Source organism: Lithobates pipiens, unplaced genomic scaffold, assembly GCF_037356315.1.
Source record: "Lithobates pipiens isolate NorthernLeopardFrog02 unplaced genomic scaffold, aLitPip1_a1.2 Scaffold_19, whole genome shotgun sequence".
Lineage (NCBI taxonomy): Eukaryota > Metazoa > Chordata > Amphibia > Anura > Ranidae > Lithobates > Lithobates pipiens.
Window position 1 is genome coordinate 172,832,212 of NW_027507764.1, and position 27,173 is coordinate 172,859,384.

At 45.1% G+C, this 27,173-nt stretch overlaps 1 protein-coding gene across 2 annotated transcripts in view; it reads right to left on the bottom strand.

The window, feature by feature from the left end:
• ABHD5 (abhydrolase domain containing 5, lysophosphatidic acid acyltransferase) overlaps positions 1-18,285 on the bottom strand; it is a 62,184-nt gene extending 43,899 nt beyond the window's left edge. Inside the window, exon 1 of one of the 2 annotated variants that reach the window (XM_077491474.1) lies at positions 18,061-18,285. In XM_077491474.1, the coding sequence (XP_077347600.1) occupies positions 18,061-18,146 (86 nt within the window). In that variant the 5' untranslated portion in view covers positions 18,147-18,285. Of the gene's footprint in view, positions 1-18,030 lie in introns of both variants that reach the window. The other variant, XM_077491473.1, reaches the window with a different exon arrangement.
• Between the last annotated feature and the right edge of the window lie 8,888 nt (positions 18,286-27,173).

Below are 27,173 nucleotides of genomic sequence, written 5' to 3' on the forward strand. Positions count from 1 at the left end.
GCGCACCAAAATAGGACAAAAGATTCGAAAAAAACGTTGCCTGGTCTCAATTTCAGCTGCTACATTCAGATAGTGAGGTCAGAATTTGATGTGAACATGAAAGCGTGGATCCATCCTGCCTTGTATCAATGGTTCAGGCTGGTGGTGGTGTAATGGTTTTGGGGATATATTGTGGGCACCCCCCCCCCCACGGCCTACCCGAGTATTGTTGCTGACCATCCCTTTATGACTACAGTGTCCCCATCTTCTGATGGCTCCTTCCAGCAGGATAATGCACCATGTCACAAAGCTCCAATCTCACCACTGGTTTCCTGAACATGACAATGAGGTCACTGTACTCCAATGGAGAATGCATTAAGGTGAAAACCCATGAGGGTTTACAACCCCTTTAAAGCTTTGTTAAGCTCCTGTTCACACTGAATCAAACTTTGAAATCGTGCAACGACTTCACCAGTCAGTGCGACTTGGCTGACATCTGTGCGACTTCATGCACAGATATCTATGCAAATCACACCTGAAACTGCAAAATATAGACAGGAAACTTTTTTTCAAACCGGTGTGGCACTACATGGTCACACTGATTTAAACAGCTCAATTGCCAACAATAGATTGCGACTTGTCATGCGATTTGAACCTGTCAAATTGCATGACAAGTCGCACTGCTGTGATTGGGGGCTAAATCTAAAATCCCACTCTTGCACATCAATCCTATTTAAAATTGGTATTTATTCTTAGTACAGCCAAGCGAACCCTAGCTAGGTCATGGAAATCCAGGGTTCCAACCATCGCGCAGATAAAACAAGGCAACAAAAGCACATACAAACTAGGGTTGCACCTATACCAATACTAAGCATCTGCACAGGTATCGGTACTCGTGCAAATGCTCCAATACCTGAACCCGATACATTCTGGCTCGGTACTTTCAGTTATCAGTGAGATTTCCCCACTAACAGCTGAATAGTAAAGAAAAGAATGTCGCCAATTATTGGTTAAGGACGCGGAAGTCCCACTTCTTAACAACCAATGAAATTTCAGATTCCCCTCCCTGCTTCCTCCTCCCCTCCCGCTAGCTGTCACCCTCCTGTCTTGGCCCGACTCTGCAAACTCAGTGGAGGGGCTGGCGGTAGAGCGGGCAAAGACTCAAATTCTGTGAACCAACGATCGAATTCCCCGCTGTGCAGCTATTTATAAAAAAACTTCTCCGGGTCCCCCATGTTGGGTGCCGGGGGAAAGAAAGCCGATTATTTAACCACTTTCAGGTTTAGGCAGATTCCTAGAAGTGCTCCACACAATTACAGAACATTAAATCCCAACCCGGTCCGCTTTCTGTCCCCCCCCACACCCACTGAACACTGGGGACCTGGAGAACTTTTCTTTTTTTTTTTAAATAGCTGCAGAGTGGGGAATTAGCTCATTGGTATCCACAATTTTAGCATCCCCGCTCGCTATACCTCCTGGCTCCCCACTGAGTTACCCCTAAACCCCAGTTGCCCAGGAGGAAGGAGGAGGACCAGATGTATCATCAGTGTTCAGCTGATCCCAGGCTCCCACCTCCAGAGGACCGACCCACACGAAAAGCTGCATCCCAACAACCCCGGCCCTCAACCCATATGAACGTGGCCAAGTTGATCTATTGGGCACAACCAGCCTGTCTCCCAGGGAGCGCACAATAGCTCCGCGAGAGGGATTCCCCCCATCAACACTGACTATTTTTATGGGGGAACTGAGTGCAAGGTATATGTAAACCTTACAATTAGGGCCATTTAAATATTTTAATGTTATGCAAGTATAAATGGCTAAATGCTACACATAGGGGGTTATATACGAAAGGCAAATCCACTTTGCACTACAAGTGAACTTGGAAGTGCAGTCGCTCTAAATCTAAGGGGTCGATCTGAAATGAGGGGAAGCTCTGCTGATTTTATCATCCAATCATGTGCAAGCTAAAATGCTGTTTTTTATTTTCCTTTCATGTCCCCCTCAGGTCTACAGCGACTTTACTTCCAAGTGCACTTGCAGTGCAAAGTGGATTTTCCTTTAGTACAATAACCCCCATAGTCTTATAACCATAACCTAAACAGCAGAAATCAGAACCAGGTTTTTCGACTCTAGGTTTGCTGTCAATCTAACACGTTCTCAAACAATGGGGCGAGCAGGGAGAGCATCTCAAGAAGAACCTCCACAGCATGGCGGTGATCATTCATAGTTCAATGAGCAGACAAGAGGCACAGAAGGCTGTAAAATCTGTCATCCTTCTGGATATGTAGTGTGACATCACTGTGTGAAATACCATACTGCCTAAATACAGTTACAAATAATTTGGTGGGTAAAACAGTTTTGTTTTTTTGCGAGTATGCTTTAACAAATAAAAGCCTCTCTTCTTGGCCTTTCTATCCAAAGCATCTCTAATTAGATACTCATGTCTCACTTATCCCACTCCACGGCCACCCTTGCATCTGCGCCCTCTCTGTTCAGAAATCCAGGCCCGGTTCACACTTATGCATTTTTTAGTGCAGTTTCAGTTTTGCACAAACACACTACAGTCCATTTAGCATGGTTTTTCTATGGGTCACGTTCACATCTGTGCATTTTATGTAAAGGGCCAGGAAGCAGCAGGTTGTGTTTTTGCTTCCATAGACTTCAATGGATCAAAAGCGTATTGATAAACACAAAATGAACCTTAGAAATATGCAAACTGCACCCTGCATAGGTGTGAATCAGGCCCCAAAATATGCACAATAAAAAAAGTAGTAAACAGGGTCACTTATCCAGCGCTTTAGATATAAAAATGAAACATATTGAACTAAGCAGCTGCTATATAGTTGGATAAAACATTAAAAAATATATATTATATTATATATATATATATATATATATATATATATATATATATATATATATATATATATATATATATATATATATATAAAGTTCCAAGATAATAAGTCCTTTCCAGCTTAAGGGCCGGTTCACACTATTGCGATGCGAGAACCCTGCTAATCAACTGCGGGTTCCCGCATCGCACCCGGCATTTCACACTGCCATATGCGAACTGCTGGGGCGTGTCATATGTCAACGACACCCCCATTTCAGCTTGCATAATGCACTGCGAACTGACAGTTCGGACATGAATCAGATCACATATGTGTGAACACACATGCGATTAGATTCTGGCCCGAACAGAAAAAAGGGTCACGTGCGTGTTTGCACCGAATGCAGTGTGATATCGTATTGCTGACATCACACCTGCACAGACATCGCATGTAATGTGAACAGCAGTGTGATGTCTGCCATTGCAATAGTGTGAACTGGCCCCAAGTAGTGCTCAAAGAATATATTTATCAAAACAGGAAAAAAAAATAAAAAAAAAAAAAGGTAATAAAAATCAAAGTAGAATAAATTATCAATTAAAATGACACTTTAAACTTCTAAAAAGTGGAAGGCCCGGGTGCTGGGTAATTTCTCATAATAACGTGACAGTTCATATCAGCTGAAGAGATGTTCCCACGTCACCACACCATGCGATTCCACTCCCTGTTCCCACGTCACCACACCATGCGATTCCACTCCCTGTTCCCACGTCACCACACCATGCGATTCCACTCCCTGTTCCCACGTCACCACACCATGCGATTCCACTCCCTATAAGGATTGTGCTCACCGGACTCCTAATAATCAATCACTTTAGTGAATATATCCAGCTTTAATCTCAGCAACTAGAGGCCATCAACGTGGGCATGCAGTCTCGATCAACCCGACAAATGAATAACAACCTAAACAACTCCAAAATGGACACGGCTAAAATCCTCTTATTCAACTAAAGCATAAGAAAGGAATCCTCATAGTGTAAAACTGAAAACTTTTACTGTCCCAAAACCCCCGACCCTTAGGTATTGCACTTACAAAGTATTTAAAAGGCATTCAGGTAAATGATGCACTGTATATTGATAGCAATTCCGATAATCCCATCCCCTCAGAAGAGAGCAAGTCATTTGTGGTGGTTCCCGGGAGAGACTCGGAGTCGATGCAGCAAGCCCTGTGGTCGCCCCTAGGGAACTACTATCACTATACAGTACATCATTTACCTGAATGCCTTTTAAATACTTTGTAAAGTGCAATACCTAAGAGTCGGGTGTTTTCGGGATAAACGTTTTCAGTTCACTATTATCATGTCATGTTAACAGAAGGCAGAGCTCTTCCAGCCCAACGATCAGGTCGCCCTCCCCCATCAAGCCCTCTCTGCTTTGCCCCTCCAGTGCTCACTGGAGCTCTGGACTGTGGAGGGAGTGGCTGACTCTGGCTCTCAGAGGCTCACTGAGAGGCTGAGCCAGCTGCCAATCCAGGGATCTGGGTGGATCCCAACATTAAAGTCTGGACTGGCTGAGTCACGTCCGCCAACAGTGGACTTTAGCCTGTTTGTCGGCTGAATAAAGGTCACAGGAGTGCAGAATGAAGTGCACTCCTGTGAACCCCAGAAGTATGGCCAAAAGAGCTTTGGCTCTACTGTTTCTTAAAGAATAACCACAATGGTTTATTGGTTCAAGGTTTTGTATTTGTGCAATAAGGAAGCAGTCTTAGCTGACCTCTCCTTTTGAACAGTTTGGTTGTGGCAAGCTTTTTTGTATTTTTATTCTGCAGCTCTGGCTAGATGAACAAAGCGCTTTGCATCATCGGTCAGAATGTGTTGGACCCCAGTCAGTCTTTTTTTTTTGTGTGCATCCATTGACCTGAATCAGGCTGACAAAGGAAAACACAGGCAGTCCAAATCATTGGAATGCAAGATAAACAAGCACCATAGAAAACAACTGTGCCCGTTATAAACACTACAACATCGTCATTGGGACAGCACAAAAAAACCACAAACAAACCACATCACGCTGCTCTATTCAGGTTTTGCAATTCGTTCAGCAACCCATACAGTACTGGGAAGTTCAGCAGGTTTCAACATAGAAATCGTCATTAGGAACAAGGACAGTTTGTACAAGGTTAAATTCCCAGAGAGACTTTCGAAGAACTTTTGGCAGCAGGACATTTCCAAGAATTCTACATATGCCAGTACCTAACTATGCAGTTTTTTCTTATCTAACTTGGAGGTTATATTAGGACTGTGAGCGAAAAGAATTACAAAATATTTGAATATATTAGCGTGGCTTGAAATTGCAACTCTGCTCCCAACATTCCTCCATTATTGATAGGAATGGGACCAAATACGGTCCCCTAATGGGTGTTTACTACTTTGCAACAAACGTATATTAACCCATTTATAGCAAAATCATGGATTGATGCAGGAACCACAGCGATTCCTGTGCAGGATCTAGCATCGCATCCGACTCGCAGGCAGTTTACACAGCATTCTGTGAACCACTGCGGATGTCAATATAAAAGTTGACACCCTCAAATCATATTTGCAGAACGCAGTGCGAACGGTGAAATCAGATGAAATTGGATCACGCAACTATGCGATCTGATTCCATCGTGGACAAAAGGGGGGGGGGGGGTCCTGCGCCATTTTGGTCCAATTTCGATGCAATTTTAGCCATACAAACTGTACGACTGAATTTGCACTTCACAAACATTGCATGTGATGTGCACAGGCATGCGGTGCGAATCACATGCGATGTCTGAGATCACACCAGTGTAAACCCAGTCTAACAGACAAAGGACGATTTACTAAAACTGGAGAGTGCAAAATCTGGTGCAGCTGTGCATGGTAGCCAATCAGCTTTCAACTTCAGCTTGTTCAATTAATCTTTGACAAAAAGAATCATAAAAAAATAAAAAAATGGAAGTGGATTGCTTTCTATGCAGAGCTGCACCAAATTGTGCACTCTTCAGTTTTAGTACATGAACCCGTGTCCTAATTGCCAATTTATACAAACAAGGGAATTATTGCAGTAACCCATTGCTTATTGGGGAGCTCAAAAGTTCAAAATGAGCCTCCAAGCAGGCATCTGATGTGCTCTTTTTGGCTAGCCCACAGTGCTCTGAGAATTTAACACTCATTAAATGCTTAAAGCAGTCTTAAAAACAAAAAAACACCAACCGGGGGGGGGGGGGCAGCCCCCCCCCCCCAAAAAAAAGTGCCAAATGTGGCATGTCAGGGGGTCCCCTCCCTTAAAGCGGAAGCTCCATTTTTGTGTGGAACTCCACTTTAATCCTATTAAAAAGTAGATATTAAAAAAAAATTTAAGAAAAAACAAAGCTAAAAAATAAATAAATAAACCTAAAACCATCCTGGCTTCCTTTTAAAAGTTCATGTTCTACATTTATTGCTTGAGAATATGCAACACAGGCATGAAAACTGGCCAACCACAAAAGTAAACTGTATCTTATGTTATGTGATTACTCAACTTTCTCTCCTAAGTATTTAGCACTAGCTATGAAATTTCAAGGCTAGAATGTACAAATACATGTATATAGGTCATAGGCTTTTTAACATAAAGCCATATACAAGAATTCATCTTTTGTTGGTCATCACAATTGCATGTAAACTTTTATCACCTTAGGTATCACTCCCCTGCTGTTACTGATAAATGCTGAGACCAGATTTACATGCAGTTATGACAACCAATGGAAGATGAGCGTTTTTAGTATACGGCTGTAAACTTTTCCCATTGGTGAAATAAAATCGCTACAACAGCGTAAAGTAAACCTGTGCTTTTCCTATGTAGGGCAACACAACATGTTCACTTTAATGTCAGCCTGCGCAGATGCTCATACTTGTCTCCTCTTTGCTCCCCTGCATCTCTGTTTACCTGACAAGTGCGAACAGACATACCCCCTACATCCAGGTATGGGAGAGAATTCAACTAGCACAGGTCGCTAGCAGCCATAGCCATTTGTGGTTCTCTGCACAGCGATTACCTGCAGTGATCGCTACTGAATGCACACAAAGTGTGTCCAGCAGCGATTACCGCAGGTACTCCCTGGCTCTGCAAAAAGCCACAAATAGCTGTGGCCACCAGCGACTTGTCATAGTGATCAAAACCAACGACCACACCTAGCAACTGAGAGCCGCAGCAGGAATCTTATTCCTGCCGATACGATTCGCACTGCTCCTAATTGCCAATGTGAATGTAGCTTAACTGAGCATCTGAAAAAGTAACCATTTATTTACAAAATCAAGTACGGCATGTTAAAGCTGAACTCCAGCTTTTGATGCACTTTATATAGTTCTTTTGGGCCAAACAAACTATGTCCTTCACTAACATGTGAGGTTGCCGGATGTACGGTGTAAGTTGTACGTAGTAGGGTTGCACCGATACTAGTATTGGTACTGATAGCGAGTATTTGCACAAGTATCAGTACTCGTGCAAATGCACCGATGCCTGAAACCGATACTTTCAGGCTCAGTTCTTTGAGCTGTCAGTGGGTCTCCCCTGTTGACAGCTGAAGTGTTAAAAAAGTCCGGTAATTGGAGCTGTCAAAAAAAAAAAAAAAAAAGCAGCTGGTGTTTCGTCACATATGGCGACCCATCACATTTGGCTACCCGCTGGACTGCTCATGGGAGATGCTGCCATATGCGTTCCAACACTGTTGTAAGCCCGCTTTGCCACAGGGCCGCTTGCCACGCTTCAGGCACGTCCTGGCTTCACTCAGCGTAATTATAATCTAACTCTATGTCCACTTGGATGGTGGAGCTTGAACCTGGACTCAGGGGTGTGGCCACAAAATGCGCAGTCCAGCGGGTAGCCAAATGTGATGGGTCGCCATATGTGACGAAACACCGGAAATGTTTATCAAGAACATTGATCAGCCGCTGAAACACTAAAATAAAAAAGAAACATTGTTTCTTTTTTAATCTGTTTCTTCATCTGCAGAGCAAAAGGGATGAACAAATGTTCCTCTGTTTAGCCCCATATTAATATTAGCTAATTAATAATTTACTCCCTATTCTCCTCCATTTAATAATTTCCTGCTTTTTTTTTTCATGTCTATTTTATAAACAATTAAAACTTTTTTTTGTTTGCTTTATTAGTGAATATTTTTACACGTTAACATATTACTTAACTTTTCAATGCCTTGTACCATTGCTAACAGCTGAAGTGACAACAAAAAACAGTTGCGGTAGGTATCGGCAAGTACTAGGGGAAAAAAATAAAATAAAAAAGTATCGGTACTCATTAAAAAAATGGTATGGGTGCATCCCTAGTACGTAGCCGATGCTACATACAGCATACCGCATTGTGTTATGGGTTCTAGTCAAGACTTCCTGTCTCATACACAGAACACAATGGAATCAATCTGATTGCAGCTCAACCAGAGAAAGGGATGTAGTCTAAAAATTAATACAGAGCTTCCTCTGGTTGGCAAAGAGGCAGGCTGATGATGTCACAACCGCCGACTCAGCCACTCAGAGGAAGCTTTGTATTCATTGCTAGAATACATCCCTTTCTCTGAATTTCTGAGCACCAGACTGTACTGTGTTCCAGGTATGAGACAGGAACTCTCAGCTCGAGCACAGTGTGGTATTCTGTATGTAGGAATGGGCTCAGGCATGTTTGGGATCCCACATGCCTTATCCCGCCAGGAAGCCGACACTGCACACCACTGCTTGTTATGATTAAAGAGGAAGTAAACCCTTCCAAACAACTTGGACCTATAGGTAAGCCTAGATTAAGGCTTACCTGTAGGTCCAAGCAATATCTCCTAAACCTATATGGTTTAGGAGATATTTGCCCGAAACTGGGCACCTGCGCATGCGCCGTAGACAGCGGCGCGCAGGCGCACTAAATGCGGCAAATCCAAGAATGGATTTGCCAAATTTGTCGACTCCCGTGCGCATGCGCGGGAGTGACGTCATCGAGGCTTCGCCGTATGGCAGCGGCGGAGCTGCGAGACGCGACTCCCGTGCGCATGCGCGGGAGTGACGTCATCGCGGTTGCGCCGCTGTGATTCGTCGGAGCTGCGAGACGCCACAAGCAACATGGATGCGGCGGACTACAGGGGACAGCGGCGACTTCGCTGGCTCCTGTGTCAGGTAAGTGACACATAATGAGCTACTATGCGATGCATAGTAGTCCATTATGCTTTACCTTTGCAGGGAAAAAAAGAGGAAGTAAACCCATCAGGGTTTACTTCCTCTTTAAGCACTATTTATAGTGTGAAACACATCAGCTCTTCTGTCTGTTCTGCTGTGGCATGCATTTTTGAGCTTGCATTTTGAATAAAAGGCAAATATTTTGTGCGGCAGTCCAGAATTACTTTCTATACATTACTATATGCTTTGTCAGCACCTGTGGCTTCTAAAATGGTTATTTTCGTTAGACCCACCTGGAGCGGTAACACCCTTTTCTTCCCTACAGTACACCACTAATTGCAGGCAAGGAGACATTCCCCGATCCGCAGCTGCACAGACCAAGAAATGACTCGCTGCCTGTGATTAGCCATGTGCAGTGTTGGCTTCCTGGCAGGATCGGGCAAGGTGGGATCCCGAACACGCCCAGGCCAATTTCTTGCTGTATGTGGCCTTAGCTACATAGACATTAGATCGCACATCCAACAGCCTTGCATGTTAGGGAGGGACACAGTTTTTGAGCCAAGCTGTAAAGTATATCAAAAGCTGGAGTTCAGCTTTAATATATTGAGGACACTAATGCACAGGGAGGTTTTGGGGAGAAGTAAAGGTTAACTAACCATTTGAAATATGCAGAAGTAAAAGTTCTCTGCAAAAAAACAAACAAAAAAAACACCCTGAAAACTTTCAGTTCATGTGTGAACGTAGCCTAAAGCGGGATTGTAGTGCAGGTGAATGCCATGTTATGTGTCGGCCTGTCATGATGCCTCATCTGCAGATTGCTGACATTGCCATTTTAATATTTCTGCTCTGCTTGGTGACTGAATGAATTGCTGGAATGTCGGCGTTAGCAAACAAAGCGCCTTTTGTGCACACTCACTTGTTTATGTAATTTTCAGCGATGCATAAAATGTGAAGGATATTGGAGTTACACTGCAATATTTGCGTAGACTATTTACTTAGGAATGAACGTTTCCATTCATTGAAGTCTCATTCTGGCTATAAACTGCCCGATTTATTTTCAGTCACCGATAGTAGTGGATTTCAGCAATAGTGTCCAGACACAAATATGGCGGCTTCTGGTGATGACCTATCTGCAGTATATTGTGTGCTGACCTAGAACAAGTATTCCCATAAGGACATCTGACTGACTTTCTCTTGATCTTTCTAGGTCACTGGCACTGGGCAATTAGCATTTTCAAGTTTAGGGCATTAGCATGTTCAGGGCAAGCCTTCAGGAGATTAGCAGTCTTTGCAAAGACAAGGTGGTTAACCCTTCTGAGGTTAGTCTAGTGCCTTTAATGTATTTTAATGGCAGACTACAAATCTATATTACCGGTACTAAAAGGAATAATCTGTTATAAAAGTATGACTTTTGGTTTAAAAACCACATAGGAGATCTGCTCATTTGTAATTATCTACCATATGCTTTAGAGCAGCCTCTCTCAACCTTTTCAAACACAGAGGAACCCTTGAATTAGTTCTCTGGTCTCAAGGGAACCCCCTTTTCTAAAATGTAGAAATCTACAACTCATGATACATTAGTGAGATGGTCAGTGGGAAGAATGGTCCGTACACGTGTGGTCATTGAGAAGAATTACCTTATCTGAGAAGCAGAAATTGGCCAATGCTGAAGGAACCCCTAGCAACCTCTGGAGGAACTCTAGGGTTCCACGGAACCCTGGTTGAGAATCACTGCTTTAGAGCAATAAACTTTGGTTGCATACTTAAAGAAGAAAAACTTTCTCTGCCGACATCTTCCTATACAGTGAGGGAAAAAAGTATTTGATCCCCTGCTGATTTTGCCCACTGACAAAGAAATGATCAGTCTATAATTTGTAGGTTTATTTTAACAGTGAGAGACAGAACAACAACAAAAATATAAATAAAAAGTTATACATATTTGACCCCTTCGCAAAACATGACTTGGTACTTGGTGGCAAAACCCTTGTTGGCAATCAGAGGTCAGACGTTTCTTATAGCTGGCCACCAGGCTTGCACACATCTCAGGAGGGATTTTGTCCCAGATCCTCTCCAAATTATTAAGGTTCAGAAGCGGGCGTTTAGAAACTCGGACCTTCAGCTCCCTTCACATATTTTCTATGCGATGAAGGTCTGGAGACTGGCCTGGCCACTCCAGGACCTTAATGTACTTCTTCTTGAGCCACTCCTTTGTTGCCTTGGCCGTGTGTTTTTGGTCATTGTCATGCTGAAATACCCATCCATGACCCATTTTCAATGCCCTGGCTGAGGAAAGGAGGTTCTCACCCAAGATTTGACAATACATGGCCCCTTCTATCGTCCCTTTGATGCAGTGAAGTTGTCCTGTGTGTTACCAATTGTTTGCTTGGCAACTACGGTCCTAGCTGCCTTGAGATAATTGACAGATTCTCTGGTGTAGTTCTGCGCTAATTCCTCACCGTTCTCTCGATCATTGAAACTGCACAAGGCGAGATTTTGCATGGAGCCCCAGACCGAGGGATATTGGCAGTTATTTTGGGTTTCTTTCATTTGCGAAAAAATTGCCCCAACTGTTGCGCCGATGCAACAGATTTGTTCTAAGGTATTTCACAATGCTCTAGTATGTGATGCATACTAGCTCATTGTGCTTTTGTCTTTTCACAGTTTACAACCTCTTTAAAAAGTGGGGTTTTTTTTGGTAACAAAGGGATCCTGTTCCCTTAAAGCATGTGTAAGAGTCCAGGTCTTACTACGCATGCACCAATGGCGCGTTGCCACAAGAGAAAATCTGTGCCAACTGAGCAAGCGCCAAAGACACCTCAGGGCGCCAACCCGCCCCGCGCAGAAGACTTGATGGAAAAGGGCAGGAAAATCCCCTGGAGGCGCACAAGAAGTGACCTCAAACTTCCCTATTTAAACCCAGCCCAGACACTGCCATATTGCTGGATTATCTTCAGCCCCCCTTGTTCCTGTGCTAGTGTGTGATCTGTCTGAACCTGTTGTGACCTGGAAACCTGTTTGATTACTATTGATTGCTGCTCGTCTTTGACCTCGGATTTGTACCTTAACCATCCTACTTCTTTGCCCCTTTTGTAATCAGCTGCCAGATTGGAACTGACCTCGGCTTGCATCTCGACCATTCTTCTGATTAACCCTTTTATGCTTCGTTGCCCAACTGGACTTGACCTCGGCTCGGATCCCAGACTAAGGCTTGCAATATGCTCTGCTCCCTTGGCACCCCTGCCACTCGGTGTCCCCACCAGGTCTCTGTCTCCATCTCCAGAGGCTTTAAGGACCCGAGGTGCAAGGGAGGCCTCCCCACTACGTCGGTTTCACATCAGGTATGTAGCCCTCATGGCAGCATGTTATACAGCACAGCGCTTGTTGTGTGTCATTTGGCCCCCTCTATCACCTGAAATACCTGGCTGATCCTGCCTGTCTATGCCTCCCCCCCCCCTGTAAACTGACCACGGTTTATCATAGCTGATGAGCTCTGACACTGTGGTCAGTTTACGTGCCTCAGTCATCCGTAGCCCTGCTCTCCTGTCTCCTGTGTCCTCCTCCTCCCTCATACCAATACCTGCAGGCCTCCCACCCTCCTGCCATAAGTTGTTTCTGTTACTACAATCCCCTCAGTTATAGTAAATGCTGTGCGCCACTTTTTTTTTTTTTTTTAGAAAACGAAAACACCACAGATAAATAACTTATTTTATAGCTCCGATTGGCCGTCTCTCTCCTCCTCCTGGCTGACATCAGCGGGGGTTTCTTGGCTCCACCCGCTTTGTTGTCAGACCCGGACAGAAGAGATACAGCCACTGGTCTATGGACCTCAAGTCGCATCAAAGTGGTACCGAAGTAGTGCAGGGACTACTTTGAAGTCACACAGATATGAACTGTACTTATTGGAAATCATGGGGAACGACTTGTCACGCAACTTTGCAGTCCCAAGTCGCGTGATAAGTCGCACGAGTGGAAGCCTTGGGCAGGGTTCACTCCTATGCAGTTTGCTTTAAATCTGTTTCTGCAGTTCTTTTTGAGTTTATGCCCCCGCGTTTGATGTGATTTTTTTTGCCCAATTTGTTGTTAGGCGGATTAAAAAATGCAAAATGTCTAGAGACCATATCAAACGCACGTTTTGCATTTTAAAAAAAGTCCCTGACCCTTTCCAAAAATGCAGCGGCTGAAAAAAAAAAAAGGCCTGGATGTGAATGTTTCCCATAGGAAACCATGTTAAATGGACCTTAGTGTGTTTCTGCAATTTTTTTCTTTTCTTTTTTTTTTTTTTTTTTTTATCTACCCCCAAAGTAAGATAAAATGTTAAAAATTATTGAAATTATTACAGCACTCGAATTTCTCAGCCAAACTCATTCTATATTGTATCCAATAAACTGTTATAATAGGACACCTTTTATGGCTGACCATACACCCCACAACCTGATTGTACAATCTCCTTTAGGTCTACTATGAAGTGCAAGGGTCTGTCTGATGGGATTATATTCGGATTGTTTAGGTTTGCAGTCATATTACATTGTTTTGGAAAATCTAAAAGGAGATTGTATGGTGTATGGCCCAGCCTTTATGTGGCAACTTTAGCTCAATAATAAGTATCTCTACACAGCGTGCCTTCAATCTCGGGTATATACACAAGACTTCTAATGACACTGATTTCCAATATACACACAGAAGACTTCTAATGACTAAGGACTGTGCAAGTCCAAGTAAACAGTCATTGCTGTACATTAGTCTTAATCACCAACTACCTGCTTACATATGTCATGTGAGCACGAGTCAGATTCACGTTGTACTCGTGCAGTATGTGGTCATTACTATACACAAGAGCTTCTCATTATTTAGAACATTCCATTCTTATGTTAATCAATTAACTGCTTGCTGACTGCCCGATACAAGTTTTCAGGAGTAGCCTGATCTAACGGAACACCGCCACCCGCCCATTAAACACAAACACTGGCTAGGCACAAAGTTAACCCTTTGATCGCCCTAAACATTTAACCCCTTCCCAGCCAGTGTCATCAGTACAGCGACTGCATATTTTTAGCACTGATCACTGTATTAGTGTCACTGTTTCCCGCAAAGTGTCAATTTATCTGCCGCAACATCACAGTCCTGATACAAGTCGCTGATTGCCGCCATTATTATTAGTATAAAAATAAATTAATACAAATGCTATAAATATATACCATAGGTTGTAGGCGCTAAAAACAGGCATACGCAATTAGTGGACTTCCAGCTGTTGCTGAACTACAAGTCCCATGAGGCATAGCAAGACTCTTACAGCCACAGTCATGACACCCAGAGGCAGAGGCAACAGCTGGAGGTCCGCTAATTGCATATCCCTGCGCTATAACATTTGAGTAAACCAATCAATATATACTTATTGGGATTTTTTTTTGACCAAAAATTTGTAGCAGAATACATATTGGCCTAACTTTATAAAGAAATTCAATTTTTTTATTGGATGCGTTTCATAACAGAAAGTAAAAATGATTGCTTTATTTATTTTTTAATTGTCAGTCTTTTTTTTTTGATTATAGCGGTAAAAATGTAAACCGCAGTGGTGATCAAATACCACTCTATTTGAGGGGGTAAAAAAAAAAATGTCATAACTTATTAGGGGTACAGCGTTGCATGACAATGCAATTGTCAGTTAAAATAATGCAGTGCCGCAAAAAGTGGCCTTGTTGCGAAAGGGGGGGTAAATCTTTCAGAGGGCAAGTGGTTAATGAACAGACACCATGCATGTAACCATCCAAAGAGCCTTAAAAGGGGTTCTAAAGGTTTGTTTTTTATTTTCTAAATAGGTTCCTGTAAAGCGGAGGTCCACCCTAAAGTGGACCTTCCGCTCATTGGAATCCTACCCCCCTCCGGCACCACAATTGGCACCTTTCAGGGGGGAGGGGGTGCAGGTACCTGTACAGTACAGGTATCTGCACCCACTTCCGGGATAGCTCTCTGCGGAAAGGGGAGTAGATTACGCTCCTTTCCGAAAGTCCCCCGCTGCCTGCTGGGAAACACACAGATCCCAGAGGCAGCGGGGACCATCCTTATTGCGCAGCGCGACTCGTGCACGCACAGTAGGGAACCGGAAAAAGAAGCCGAAAGGCTCCACTTCCTGATTCCCATACCCAAGATGGCGGCGGCAGCACCCGAGAGACGATCGAGAGATCGGCTTCGGGGTGCCAACATCGCGGGCACGCTGGGCGGGTAAGTGTCCTTATTTTAAAAGTCAGCAGCTGCAGTATTTGTAGCTGCTGGCTTTAAAAAAATAAAAAAATAAAAAAAAATTAAATAAAAACAAACGGCGGAACTCCCGGCGGACTCCGCTTTAAGCTAGTGCATTGTTGATTCACTTACCTTTTCCTTCGATTTCCCTTCTAAATGTTTTTTTTTCTTTGTCCGAATTTCTCACTTCCTGTTTCTCCTCAGTAAACTTCACACCATCATCTGAGCGGTGTTTAGTCAGCCAGAAGAGCTTACTGAACAGCTTACTGAGGAGCAACAGGAAGTGAGAAATTCAGACAAAGAAAACAAAGAAAAAAAAAAAAACAACATTTAGAAGGGAAATCGAAGGAAAAAAAGGTAAGTGAACCAACAATGCACTAGCTTAAAGGAACCTATTTAGAAAAAAAAAAAAAAAAACCCTTTACAAACCCTTTAATTATTTGACAGCTAGATCACATCATGCCAAAACAAAATAAAAACATATGCAAGCAGTTTGTTAAATTTAAGGAAATCAATTTAAAAGTAGTTAAAGTTGAATTCCAGCTATGGCACCTGTACCTCGTCCAATCAGAGAACAGTTTGCGTCCATTGAGAAAAATACAAGGTGTTCTGTGAATGGCACCTGTGCTGACCCCCTGTGGTCACTATGTGGCAGTGCAGCTGCCCATCACAGGACTTAGAGGACAGTGGCAATCATGGTAGTAGTGATAACCACTAAAGTCCACTTCCACAGCGATCCTACAGGTAAGGCACCTGTCCGAGCTGGACCAATGGAACTGCAATAAAATGTATATCTGAATTTCTTCTTTATTAACATTGAAACAGAAATATATCCATCAAAATAAAATATAGACACTCCTCACTTAATCTACCTGTTTAATGACTATTCAGAGTTATGACCAATCAGTATCATGAGAACTTCAGTCTGGGAAACGGCAGTACACTACTGTATAAACATTTATAAATATACCATAAAATGCCATAAAAAAAACAATATGTAAATATGGTTGACACAAACCCTCTACCAGTCCAGTATGATACAATAAGGACCTGCTTCTACCTAGTGACCAATTCACTTAATGACCTAGTCATACTGGTAGGTATGGAGCTCGGTCATTAAGTGAGACGTGCCTGTACACACACACTGTACAGTATCGCTTGTGTAACAGTTGATACAGCAATGTATCCCCTTTGTTGTGTTATTCCCAAACACTTAACTGAATCCGACTGGTGACCAGATCACCAAAGTTCTTCAGTTTTTAAGACGAGCCTCTTGGGGGGCACAAAACACCCACACACTTTATTAGTGCCCTTGTGCAATCAGATAAAATTGTTATTAATCTACTTTACGGGCAGGACCTGTCAGATGGAACCCTCCTCTGGGGTCCATGTAACGCTGGCCATCACCCTCTGCCCTAGAACAAGCAACTTGGGATCCCAAGGAAAGGCTTGCCAGGCTGTATAGTACTTGTCATCACACAATATAGTCACGAGGTGACGTGTCACCAATAAATCTAATAACAAAGAGCATGCATTGGGACATAAACAACTACAACAGACCAGATCAGTCAACATTGGCATTGCTGTCAAGCAAGTCAGAAAAGTGCTATGTACAGGCCACTCCAGGTGTAGAGTTAGCTCCGCCCCCTATGTCCAGCCATGTACAGGCCACTCCTAGTGTAGAGTTAGCCCCGCCTTCTCCCTATGTCCAGCCATGTACAGGCCACTCCAGGTGTGGGTTAGCTCCGCCCTCTGCCTATGTCCAGCCACGTACAGGCCACACTTAGTGTAGAGTTAGCTCTGCCCTCTCCATTTGTCCAGCCCCATACAGGCCATGCCTGGTGTAGTTAGCTCCGCTCACTTCCTATGTCCAGCCATGTACAAGCCACGCCTGGTGTAGAGTTAGCTCCACTCTCTATGTCCAGCCACATACAGGACATGCCTGGTGTAGATAGCTCCGCCCTCTCCCTATGTCCAGCCATGTACAGGCCACTCCAAATGTGAGCTCAGCTCCACCCCTCTGTTCAGCACATTGTTTATACCTGTGCCTACCTATGTACAGGCCACTCTTGGTGTGGGGTAAGCCCCGCCCTTTTCCATTGTCCAGGTATGAACAGGACATACCTGGTGTTGGCTTAGCTGTGCCCCTCCTGGTGTAGAGTTAGCTCCACCCTCTCCCTATGTCCAGCCGTGTACAGACCACTCCTGGTGTAGTGTTAGCTCCGCCCTCTCCCTACGTCCAGGTCACTCCTGGTGTAGGGTTAGCTCTGCCCTCTCCCAATGTCCAGCCACATACAGGCCACGCCTGGTGTAGAGTTAGCTCCGCCCTCTCCCTATGTCCAGCCACGTCTGGTGTAGAGTTACCTCCGCCCTCTATGTCCAGCCACGTACAGGCCACGCCTGGTGTAGACTTAGCTCCGCCCTCTCCCTATGTCCAGCCACGTACAGGCCACTCCAAATGTGAGCTCAGCTCCACCCCTCTGTTCAGCACATTGCTTCTACCTGTGCCCACCTATGTACAGGCCACGCCTGGTGTGGGGTAAGCCCCGCCCTTTTCCATTGTCCAAGAATGAACAGGACATACCTGGTGTTGGCTTAGCCCCGCCCCCTCCCAAGGTCTACCACTGTATATACCACGGCTGGCGTTATCTTAGCTCCGCCCCGACGTGTCCACCTATGTACAGAACATTCTCGGGGTAAGGTTAGCCCCGCCCTGTGTCCGGCCTGACCCTATACGGACAGGTGAGGAGCCGGCCGGCGGACTCTCAGCATTCCTTCCATGAGGGAACCCCTGAGACAAGGCGCGCACTCACTCTCTTTCTAGCTGCTTCGCTGGTACGTACACAAGAGACCAGGCGGCCGCTCTCAGGCTGCCGATCAGTCCCACTCCTTTGTCCGAGGACGGTATCGCCAGCTGCCCATCCGCCATCCTCCTCTAGCAGGCTTCGTCCGCTCACACCGCTCTCTGTCCTTCCCCGCACACTACGATCGCTCCAATACTCCTCACCGTTCTCTCTCATCTGAGGTTTGTTGTGAGAACGAAGGACTCACCCCCCTCCCTGCGTCACGGCTCAGTCATACCAAACGGGGAGGGCTCTGCGAATCATGTGACCCAGCATGGCTGGACGGCGGGCCGCCATATTGGTTATGGGCTGTTTACCAATGGCGGCTTCCAGGATACAGAAGAGGCGGAGTCCTTTACTGTATTGTACATACCGAGGAGATTTGGAAATATTTAAATACATATGGAGAAAACTTTCACTTTAACCACTTCAGCCCTGGAAGGATTTACCCCCTTCCTGACCAGAGCATTTTTTGCGATTCAGGAATGGGTCGCTTTAACTGACAATTGCGCGGTCGTTCGACATTGTACCTCAATAAAATTGATGTCCTTTTTTTTCCCCCACAAATAGCGCTTTCTTTTGGTGGTATTTAATCACCTCTGCGGTTTATATTTTTTGTGCTATAAACAAAAAAAAGAGCGACAATTTTGAAAAAAAAACTATTTTTTTACTTTAATAAATACTCCCAAAAAAATATATATAAAAAACAAATTTCGTTCTCAGTTTAGGCCGATATGTAATCTTCTACATATTTTTGGTAAAAAAAAAAAGAAAAAATTGCAACAAGCGTATGTTGATTGGTTTGCACAAAACTTATAGTGTCTACAAAATAGGGGATAGATTTATGGCATTTATATTTTATTTTTATTAGTAATGGCGGCAATCAGCTTCTTTTTTTTTTTTCTTTTTATCTATCGTGACTGTGACATTGCGGCAGACACTTTTGACACTATTTTGGGACCAGTGACATTTATACAGCGATCAGTGCTATAAACATGCACTGATTACTGTGTAAATGGCATTGGCAGGGAAGGGGTTAAACACTAGGGGGCGATCAAGGGGTTAAGTGTGTTCTAGGGAGTGATTCTAACTGTAGGGAGGATGGGCTCACTAGAACATGACAGAGATCACTGCTTCCGATCACTGGGACCAGTGGCGGAACTACCACCATAGCGACCCGTGCGGTCGCTACGGGGCCCGCAGCTGAGGAGGGCCCGGTGAGCGGGCGGCAGGTGAGCCGCCGAGCTCCTTGTCCGCTCGGCGCTTGTACAGTCACACTGACTGTACGAGCGGACACAGCCAGGTGACTCGGCGGGGGGTTGTTGGGGAAGCTGCGGGGAGGCTTAGTGGGTGGCCAATCAGCGGGTGGCGGGGCAGAGAGATGACATCATCTCTCACCGCCCGGCGCCCGCCCTGCAAACTGCCAGCTCCGCTCTCACTCACTGTGCAGGCAGCAGAGATTACATCCTCTCTCTGCTGCCTGACTCAGACTGGCAAACAGAGTGACTTTAACAGGAAAGTGACAATCCGCAATGTGTGACAGGTGACATGGCAAATGGACAATCCGCAATGGATGGCAGGTGACATGGCAAGTGGAAAATCCGCAATGTGTGGCAGGTGACATGGCAAATGGGCAATCCGCAATGGATGGCAGGTGACATGGCAAGTGGAAAATCCGCAATGTGTGGCAGGTGAAATGGCAAATGGACAATCCGCAATGGATGGCAGGTGACATGGCAAGTGGAAAATCCGCAATGTGTGGCAGGTGACGTGGCAAGTGGACAATCTGCAATGTGTAGCATGTGACGTGGCAAGGGGACAATCTGAAACTTGTGGCATGTGACGTGGCAAGGGGACAATCTGAAACTTGTGGCAGGTGACGTGGCAAATGGACAATCCGCAATGTGTGGCAGGTGACGTGGCAAGTGAACAATCCGCAATGTGTGGCAGGTCACGTGGCAAGTGGACAAACCGCAATGGGTGGCAGGTGACATGGCAAATGGACAATCCGCAGTGGGTGGCAGGTAACGTGGCAAATGGACAAACCGCAATGGGTGGCAGGTGACGTGGCAAATGGACAATCCACAATGTGTGGCAGGTGATGTGGCAAGTGGACAATCCACAATGGGTGGCAGGTCACGTGGCAAGTGGACAATCCGCAATGTGTGGCAGGTGACGTGGCAAGTGGACAATCCCCAATGTGTGGCAGGTGACGTGGAAAGTGGACTATTTGCAATGTGTGGCAGGTCACGTAGCAAGTGGACAATCCACAATGGGTGGCAGGTGGACAATCCGCAACTTGTGACAAGTGACAATCTGCATCTGGTGGCAGGTGACACACTCGAGGCTCCCACTGATTCTGCATTATGGTGAGTTGAACTATTTAATTTTCTATAACAATGTAATAATAGAAATAATGTGTTTCAATCATCCTGACACCATAACACAAATGGTGCCGTGATAATTGAAGCGCCAACATCAGCCATTGCCCCAATAAATTGCCCCCATAAAAGTATTTTCTATCAGTGCCCCTCCCGAGACTAGAATCTGGATCCGCCCCTGGGTGGGGGGGGGGGCCCCATACAACATTTTGCTATGGGGCCCTGTGATTTCTAGTTACGCCCCTGACTGGGACCAGTAGATCCCTGTCATGTTGCTAGGCAGAACAGGGAAATGCCTTGTTTACATTCTGCCTCTCCGTGTCGTGATCGCTGGTTCTCAGACAAAGGAGTGGGACTGATTGGCAGCCTGGTCTCTTGTGTACGTACCAGCAAAGCAGCTAGAAAGAGAGTGAGTGCGCGCCTTATCTAAGGGGTTCCCCCATGAAAGGAATGCTGAGAGTTCGCCGTCCGGCTCCGTACCTGTCCATATCGGGGGTGTAATATATATATATATATACTTCTGAAATTCGAATTTCATATAGACTGGAATCAAATTTGAATAGAAAAGATTAGAAAAGAATAGAATAGAAAAACAATAGAATAGAATCTAGTTTCTAATTCTTTTCTATTATTTTCTTTTCTATTATTCTAACCTTTTCTATTCAAATTCGATTTCATTCTATATAATATTCGAATTTCAGAAGACGTTTTATGTATATTTTTCTATTCTATCATTTTTTTTAGTCTATTCTTTTCTATTCAAATTTATTCTATATGAAATTCGATCTTCAGAAGCCATGTTCCGCCATCCTCAGAACAGGGATTTGTGTGTTTACACACACGCTTCCCTGTTCTGCCTCTCGTGCCCGCGATCGCCCATGGTTAGCAGTCATCGCGACCGCTGGCCATGAGTATCGGCACCCCCCACAGTGCAGTGGGCGCATGCACATGCCTGCTTTCCCGATCCCACACGCCGACATATAGCTACAATGGCTTGCGGGATCCTGCCGACCTACCGTGATAAAATGACAGCGGCTGGTCGGCAAGCGGTTAAAGTGACACCAATGCAAAATGTATTGCTTTAGTGTTGGGTAGAGTGGAGAGGGATTGGAACCCATGTAAGGATTGTGTAGTGAGTGCCCCACTCTGTCACCTACAACCTCTCCCAGTTGGCCGTCACGAGTACACAGGCTCTTCAAAGAAGGGAGAGCTGCCTGTCAGTCCTTGCGTTGGCTTTTCATCCCTCCCCTTCCCTTTTTTTCTTCACTTACTGCATGTTAAACACAGGAAGTTGCACACTCTTTACTTTCCTCCCACGTGCTCCTATTGGCTGGAAAGGAGCCAATTAAAGGCACAGTTACAGCAGCCAATCAGAGGGACCGTACTAAGCTGCAGGAAGCAACTGCAAAGCACTCTGGAATATGACATCTCAGCACACAGTGGCCTCTCTGCCTTTTAAAGAGGCAGGACTACAAATCCCAGCATGCTCTGCTGGCAGGAAAAGAGAGACTCCATTTTGATTACCTGGGGAGAATTCAGTCAGCACAAGGCGGAGGGAGAGTTGCTGTCTCTCACGTGATTTCACCACGCAATTCAGGCCTACACCACCAGTCGGGACATCCAGCCTGAGAGAGGGGGGTTCCCAGGTGCACATCTGCACTGACGGCGAATTGTTCCAGTGTGGGACGACCAGTCGGGTCGCCAGGAGAGCCTGCCGTTCTAGGACGTTCGTTTGTGCCTTGACCGCAGGATTCGGTGAGAGGGTTTTTGCCCATTTGCAGGAAACAAAGACACTGCACCACAGAAGGCGTTGAGAACCACTGTACTAGTGCCATACGGCTCCGCACACACAGACTCAGGGCTCTGTATATGCAGTGGCTGTGTGTGGGACAGTTTATCTAGGAGGTTAAGCCATTACTTGTTGTTTTGAATGAAGTGTTTAACCACTTCATTACCCGCCCTTAGTCATATGACGTCCGCAGGAGGGATCTCCCATCCTGGACAACCTCATATGACATCCTCCGCTTCCTGGCCATCTAGGGGGGCATGCGCGTACCACGTTGCTCAGGACCCAGTGCGCGTGCCCAGCGGCCGCGATGTCCTTCGGGCACCCGCGATTGCCCGGGAACACAGCAGGACCGTGGATCTGTGTGTGTAAACATCCTATCATGTGAGCGGAGACCGATGGTATGCTCTCAGTACAGAGGAGCACCAATTGGTCTCCTCTCCTTGTGAGTCCCCTACAGTTAGAATCACTCCCTAGGAAACATAATTAACCCCTTGATCACCCCCTAATGTTAACCCCTTCCCTGCCAGTCACATTTACACAGTAATCAGTGCAATTTTATAGCACTGATCGCTGTATAAATGTGTATGGCCCCAAAAATGTGTCAAAAGTGGCTGATATATCCGTCGCAACGTCACAGTCACAAATAAAATCACAGATTGCCGACATTACTAGTAAAAAAATAAAAATGTCATAAATCTATCCCGTATTTTGTAAATGCTATAAATTTTGCACAAACCAATCAATATACGCTTATTGTGTTTTTTTTTTTTTTTTTTACCAAAAATATGTAGAAGAATACATATTGGCCTAAACTGAGGAAATTTATATTATTTTTTTATAATTGGGATATTTTATTATAGGTAATGTGGGATGGGGGGTAGGATGTGAGAGGACAGGAGAGAGAGGCCTGACACAAAGAGGGTGATTCTTCTGCTATCCTCCTGCCTGGAGCCAACCTGATTAAAGGTAACCAATCCAATTTAAAGTGTTATATTGTGCTTTATTTACCATAAAAGTGTGCCTCTGCTCTTGGAGACATTCTCCGGTTTGGAATCCCCCTGAAAGCAGCTTGAATATAGAATTGAGAGCTATATTGCTCATCATTCTCAGTTTTTGCTCTCTAGATGATTCTTTGCATATATATTGTTACTGCCTGTTATTCTTTCACAGAATTATTACAGTAAAGACAATTTCTGTGTTTTATCACAACATGCGTGTTTCTCATTGGTCATTGCACTTACACTATTGCCCGGTGTGCCAGAGGGGGGCTGAGGCTGTTATTAGGGTTGAGAGGCAGAGTAACAGACTGAAAATAAGCGGCTTCTACGGGGGTAGCGCTACAATTGTATTGCTGCCTGTCCCTCTGTTAGGAAGATTCACCCTCTTTTTTTTGTTCCATTTACTGTAATCAATGAAAGTGAAAGAAAATCCAAGATTGTGGGTTATCACCAGAACAGTAATAGAGGGGAAATCTTCCAATGGGGACACTAATCCTGGAGACCCTGGGGGCAGCAAAGGATTTAATTCCACTTCCTGGTTTGGCTATGGGGACAGGAAGTGAAGGGAAATCTCTGCAATAGGACAAACAGGACAGGACAAAAAAGGGAGATAGCCCTCACCTACGCTATCCAATATAAAATAAAATGGGCTTTAGTGCACAAACCAAAGAACAGATGTCAAGAATCACTTACAGGCTGCTGGAGAAGTGCTACTAGCGTGATGTCTGTGAGGCATCATTAGACATACCGAGAATAGCGCTTAGAACAATATTACCATAGCTTCCAACTGTACCTGATTTTGAGGGACGGTCTCTGATTTGGAATAAAGTCCCTCTGTCCCTCTCTTTGGCTCCTTTGTCTCTCATTTTGGTCTTATATATAAAGTTGTATATAAAATGTACTATTTAATGCACTATTTTTTAGATCACGTCACTGACGCGTTTCATCACTTCCTGACTCCGTCTGCATCAGATGAAGTCAGGAAGTGACAAAACGCGCCAGCGACAACATTGACTGGAAGTGACGTGTGCGCAACGCGGGCCAAGTGACCAGGAAGTGGATCGTTGGTGTACACAGCGGTTTCTCTCCTTACATTACCAGTGACCGGGTGAATATAAAGGCACATTGCACTTTATTTTCACTCCATGTTAACTTGAATGTGGTACATATAACATGTAAGGGTTTTTTTTTGGTCTTAATAAAATCTTTTAAGCAGTATTACACTATGTGGATAATTTATTCCCTTCACATGGTTTTACTGGAGCCCTATACAGCGTGACTGACATTTGGTGGAAGCTTTGGTTGGAGCGGCGGAGAAGCTTTTAAAATTAAAGGCACATTACTATTGTATTTCTGGGTGCACCCCCAAAGTGGAGACTTTCCTCATGTGGTGAAGTGTATGGTGGAAGGTGTTTTCAACATATCGCAGCACAAGCTATAACAGATCTCCTCCGTTCCTATTGACTCTTATATGAATTGTATGTGAAAGCTTGTCATTGGACTTTATTTGACAAGAGTGCTGCTGCAATATTTTAAAGGACTACATGGTTTAAAGAGTGTTTTTTAGTATTGCGTTTTTTTTTTATATCTTATATTATTATTGGCTGCTTTTAGAGTGTGATTGTATTGTTGTTTTCATATATGACTGCACAGGTATCCTAGGCACTATCGTCCAGGGCGCAGAGCGGTGCTTTTGTAGGTGGGTCAGTTTTAATTAACCACTTGCCGCCCGCCCTATAGGCAATTGACGGCGGCAAAGTGGTTTCATAATCCTGACCGGACGTCATATGACGTGATCAGGATTATGAGCCGCTGCGCGCCCCCGGGGGCGCGCATCGCGGCGATCGTTGTTGCGGGGTGTCAGTCTGACACTCGGCAACTACGATCTCGGTAAAGAGTCTCCGACGGAGACTCTTTACCATGTGATCAGCCGTGTCCAATCACGGCTGATCACAGTGTAAATGGGAAGAGCCGGTGATCGGCTTTCCCTCACTCGCGTCTGTCAGACGCGAGTAGAGGAGAGCCGATCGGCTGCTCCTCTGACAGGGGGGGGGTCTGTGCTGATCGATTATCAGCACAGCCCCTCCGAGGATGCCCACACTGGACCACCAGGGACGCCACCAGACCACCAGGGAAAAGGTAATAAAGGTCATAATCCTCCCTAGACCACCAGGGATGCCAGTCAGCACAATGGGTGCCAATCAGTGCCCATAATGACAATGGGCATCACTGATTGGCATGCATTATTGTTTGGCACTGATTGGCATCCATTACTATAGTATAACACCGATGCCGCCTATGAGTGCCCACCTGTGCCGCCTATGAGTGCCCACCTGTGCCGCCTATCCGTGCCCACCTGTCCCGCCTATCCATGCCCATCCGTGCCGCCCATCCGTGCCAGCTATCAGTGCCAATCAGTGTAGCCCCATCAACAATCAGTGAAGGAGAAAACGTACTTATTTACAAAGTTTTGAAACTGAAACAAAAAAAAACATTTTTTTTTTCAAAATTTTCGGTATTTTTTTATTTGTAGCGCAAAAAATAAAAACCGTAGAGGTGATCAAATACCACCAAAAGAAAGCTCTATTTGTGGGAAAACAATGATAAAAATTTCATTTGGGTACAGTGTAGCATGACCGCGCAATTGTCATTCAAAGTGCGACAGCGCTGAAAGCTCAAAATTGGTCTGGGCAGGAAGGTGTTTAAGTGCCCGGTATTGAAGTGGTTAAGCATCTTTGTAGCAATTTGTTAATATAATAATTTAGGGGGGCATGGCAGGGGGTGTGCTCTGTGACAACATACTTTTGCTAATAGGTCTCTCTCTACTAAGTACTACTGTGCAGGATCCATACAGAATTATTCTCAGCATACAGAATAAGAGAAGTGTTAGGCCGCGTACACACGGGCGGACTGTTCGCCCAACTTTGTCCGCTGAACAGTGTTTCAGCAGACAGTCCGCTCGTGTGTGGGCTTCAGCGGACAGTTTCAGCGGACAGTCTGACGAACAAAGTTTTTCGGAATTTCCGTAAGACTGTCCGCTGAAACTTGGTTTGAGCGGACAGTCTGCTCGTGTGTAGGCTTGTTCGATAAACTGTCTCGCGCATGCTCAGAAAGAATTTACACGGCGAAGGTTGCATTGCAGTGTATTGGACTTCGAATTTCTCGTCCCGTCGTACGTGCCGTTCACGTCATCGCGCAAGTTTTCAGCGGACTGTTCGTTCGTCGTGTGTGGTCAAGTCCGTTCATGCTAATTTTGAACGGACTGTTTGGCCGCGTACACATGGGCGGACTGTTCGCCCAACTTTGTCCGCTGAACAGTGTTTCAGCGGACAGTCCGCTCGTGTGTGGGCTTCAGCGGACAGTTTCAGCGGACAGTCTGACGAACAAAGTTTTTCGGAATTTCCGTAAGACAGTCCGCTGAAACTTTGTTTCAGCGGACAGTCCGCTCGTGTGTAGGCTTGTTCGACAAACTAAGTTTTGAGCATGCTTAGAAAGGATTTACACGGCGAAGGTTGCATTGCAGTGTATTGGACGTCGAATTTCTCGTCCCGTCGTACGTGCCATTCACGTCATCGCGCACGCTTTCAGCGGACTGTTCGTTCATCGTGTGTGGTCAAGTCCGTTCATGCAAATTTTGAGCGGACTGTTTGTCGGATTGTGTGTACGCGGCCTTTGTCAAACTGTTTGACGAACCTAGTTGGGCGGACAGTCCGCCCGTGTGTACGCGGCCTTACTGTGCTCCATCCATATATAAGAAGAGTGTTACTGTGCTCCATCCATATATAAGAAGAGTGTTACTGTGCTCCATCCATATATAAGAAGAGTGTTACTGGGAACCATCCATACAGAAGAAGAGTGTTACTGTGAACCATCCATACATATAGAAGAAGAGCGTTACTATGCACCATCCATATGTAGCGCCGGCTCCTGAAGAGCATGCACTAT